This window comes from Pterocles gutturalis, unplaced genomic scaffold, assembly GCF_000699245.1.
Source record: "Pterocles gutturalis isolate BGI_N339 unplaced genomic scaffold, ASM69924v1 scaffold2242, whole genome shotgun sequence".
NCBI classification, from domain to species: Eukaryota; Metazoa; Chordata; class Aves; order Pterocliformes; family Pteroclidae; genus Pterocles; species Pterocles gutturalis.
The window spans coordinates 1-3,113 of NW_010109870.1; the positions used below are offsets into that span (position 1 = coordinate 1).

General features: G+C 51.8%; 1 protein-coding gene across 1 annotated transcript; it reads right to left on the reverse strand.

Annotated features, from left to right (window-relative positions):
- Positions 1-541: 541 nt before the first annotated feature.
- Positions 542-2,648, reverse strand: LOC104461478 (paired box protein Pax-7-like; the record flags this gene model as incomplete). The annotated part of the gene is made up of 3 exons (XM_010073098.1): positions 542-670; positions 1,591-1,720; positions 2,366-2,648. Coding segments are annotated over 3 exons (542 nt in total), but the record flags the coding sequence as incomplete, so codon positions are not given.
- Positions 2,649-3,113: the final 465 nt, after the last annotated feature.

A 3,113-nucleotide genomic window follows, 5' to 3' on the forward strand; every position in this document is an offset into this window, starting at 1 on the left:
TTCATCCAAAATGCCAGATTGATTTTTTTCTGATTTGATTTAGGGGTGCAGAACCCCAGTTTTCCTCTGATCCCAGGACTCCCCCCATCTCCCCTCGGCACCGGTGGCTCTGCAGCAGCCCCAGCGCAGCGCCGATCCCGGCTTCTCTAATTGATATTGCTTGGCCAAATCGGTCAACTGTCAGCCGGAGTTTCAGGGGACCACTTAGAGAGCAGGAAAGAAATCTGTTTAACAAATTCATTTAGGAATCAGAGATGCTCTCCCACCCCCCTCCAGCCATCTCTTTTTCCCCCTTTATAAATAATTGATCCAGAGGCAAAACACCGACAACTCTTCCTCCTGGGAGAGCATCCTCAGCCCGAGGGGTTGGGGACCATCATCCCCTCCCGGCGCCCTGCATCACGCCTTCATCTCTGCCAGCATTTTCAGAAAGGACGAACACAAGAGCCTCTGGAGCCATCCCCGGCTTATTTTTGGTAAGGAGGGACGTGTCCCCTCTCCTAAATGTCCCCTCCAGCCCAGCCCGCACGGTCACCTTTACCTTTGTCGCCCAGGATGCCGTCTATGCTGTGCTTGGCCTTCTTCTCCCCATCTTCCTCTTTCTTGTCGCAGTCCTCTTCTTCCTCTTTCTTCCCGAATTTGATGCGGAGCACCCGGCTAATCGAACTCACTAAACCTCAGACAGTCAAAGACAAAAAGGCAAATATAAGCTGCCGGGGAAGGCAAGGTGGGAGCCAGTCAGGAAAACCCAAATTTGGGGCTTGAACACACCTGAAGGGCACCTGCACTCCACTTTTTCCCAGGGGTACGCACCTGCCAGCCCCTCTGCACCCCCTGAAACACCCCAGGGTTCACCCCACCATCGCACCCAAAGTTGGCCATGCTTGTCACTGTCCCCCTGGGACACCCGGCACGGCAGCACCCAGTTGTGCTCAGCACCCCATGGAGCATCACAGCACCCCCAGGGCTCCCTGGGACACTGGGAAAAGGCCCCCCCAATACCTGGATTTCATCCCAGTCCCAACTGGGACCTGCAGCTGTGATTCAGCCCTGGGCCCTGTCCTGCTTTGGGGGAGATGCACCCTGCAGAGGAGGCTCAGCCCCCCCAAAACAAAGGGAAACTCTCACCCTAAAGGTCTCCCACATCCCCAAAATTGGGGTACGGGGACACTCTCCCCAGGCAAGGGGGGTCCCTGGCTGATGGAAAACAAATCCCAACGGGGCAACAGGGGTCCCCTGTCACCCTGGATTTGGGGGCTACCTCCGTGCATGCTCCCTCCACACCAGCAGCCCCCCCCCCCTTCCACAGCAGTTGGAATAAATTGGGAAAACTGGTTTATTAGTGTTTGTTTTTCCAACAGACCGCAGCACGACCAGGGCACAAACTCCCCTCTCTTGTTATCTATTTGCTGCTGTGGGTTTGCTCGGGGTGTTTTATTTTTTTTTTTCCCCCCTCCCCTATCAAAGCAAAGGCCAAGAGGATGTTTATAGCCCCTGGAATTTTTTTTTTTTTTTTAAGGTGGTGATAATTATTTCCCTCCATCTTCCTGCAGGTGTTGGGGTGTCTTTCTTGCCAAGCTGCCTTCTCACCTGAGGGCACGGTGCTCCGGTCGCAGTGCCCATCCTTCAGGAGCCTGTCTCGGATCTCCCAACTAAACATCCCGGGATTTTCCCGTTTGTATTCCTCGATTTTCTTTTCCACGTCGGGAGTCGCAACCTGCTTTTGTGATCAAGGGATACCGGTGCGTGCCCGCGTGCGCAGAAAGAGGGAAAGGGAGAGAAAAAAAAAAAGCGCTTTTAATTGAAAAGAAAATGTGTTTGGTTCAGTTCAATCCTCCTGGCTGGTAGTTTTGGGGGTGAGAGTAGAGATTTGAAGGGGGAAAAGGAAGAAAATAAAACTGGGGAATGGTCATCCTCTCCCAAACGTTGGCCACCCCAAAACCAGAGTCTTCGGGGGACACAGAAATCAACCAGATCGATTTATCCTGAGCCCCAGAGGGGAAGGAGATAGGGAAGGGGTGCAGGGGATTATTTTTTGGGGGATTGTGTACACCCAGCAATTTATTCTCCCCCAAAACATCCCATCTCGCCTCCACCCCACACACCGGGACCGAAGTGAATGCTTGAACTCACACCACTTGTTGCATATAGAAAAAAAAATCAAATCACTGATTTATTCACATCCTTCAACTCAGCACCGATTTCCACCCATCTGAGCCTGCCAACTGCAGCTTTATTCAAGCCCCTTCCACTTCTCCCCCCTTTTTCTGCATATCCACCTGGAAATTTATACCCCCTGAAAAAAGACCTGATTTTTTTTTAACATCAGGAGGGTGGTTGAGCTCGGCCCCAGCATTACACTCACCCTGGGCTTGCTGCCTCCGATGGCTCCTGGCCGGATGGAGCCCGTCTCCTGGTACCTACAGAGGATTTTGGAGACGCAACCGTGGGAGACCCGCAGCTGGCGGGAGATCACGCAGGGCCGGATCCCGTGGTGAGCCATCTCCACGATTTTATGTCGGATGTGGTTGGGTAGTGGGCGACCATTGATGAAAACCCCTCCGAGCTGGTTCACCCTGCCCTGGCCCAGCGGGGTGGAAACTGGAGAGCAAAAGGGGAAAGAAGAAAAAAAAAAATAAATACAGCAACTAAACCAACAATGGGTGGGAAAAAAGTTAAAAGAGGGGAAAACGCAGCAAAACGGGGCGCATCCCTCCCACGCTTTCAGCTTCTCTCTTAGTATTTTTTTTTTTTTAATGGAGAAACCTCTCACCCATCCCCTGAATTCCGTATTTATCCCGTTCTCTGCATCCTGGGGAAGATTTTCCCATCGATAGAGGGAAAAATAAAACCAGCTCAGGACCCGCACGCCCATCGCCCCACTCTCCCCCGTATGTTTATGTCTCTCTATATATATTTGGCATCTCGCACCTATGTTTTAAATCACAGCCGACATTTTTACAGGGAAAAACTTAAAACCGCATCACAAAGACCCCCCCAAAAGTTCCCATTCCCCCCTCAAAAAAGCGCACTCTACTTCTCGCTTCAAATCACGGGGCTCTCTGCTTTCAAACAAACTTTTAGAAATAACCACTTCAAACACCCTCCAGGCC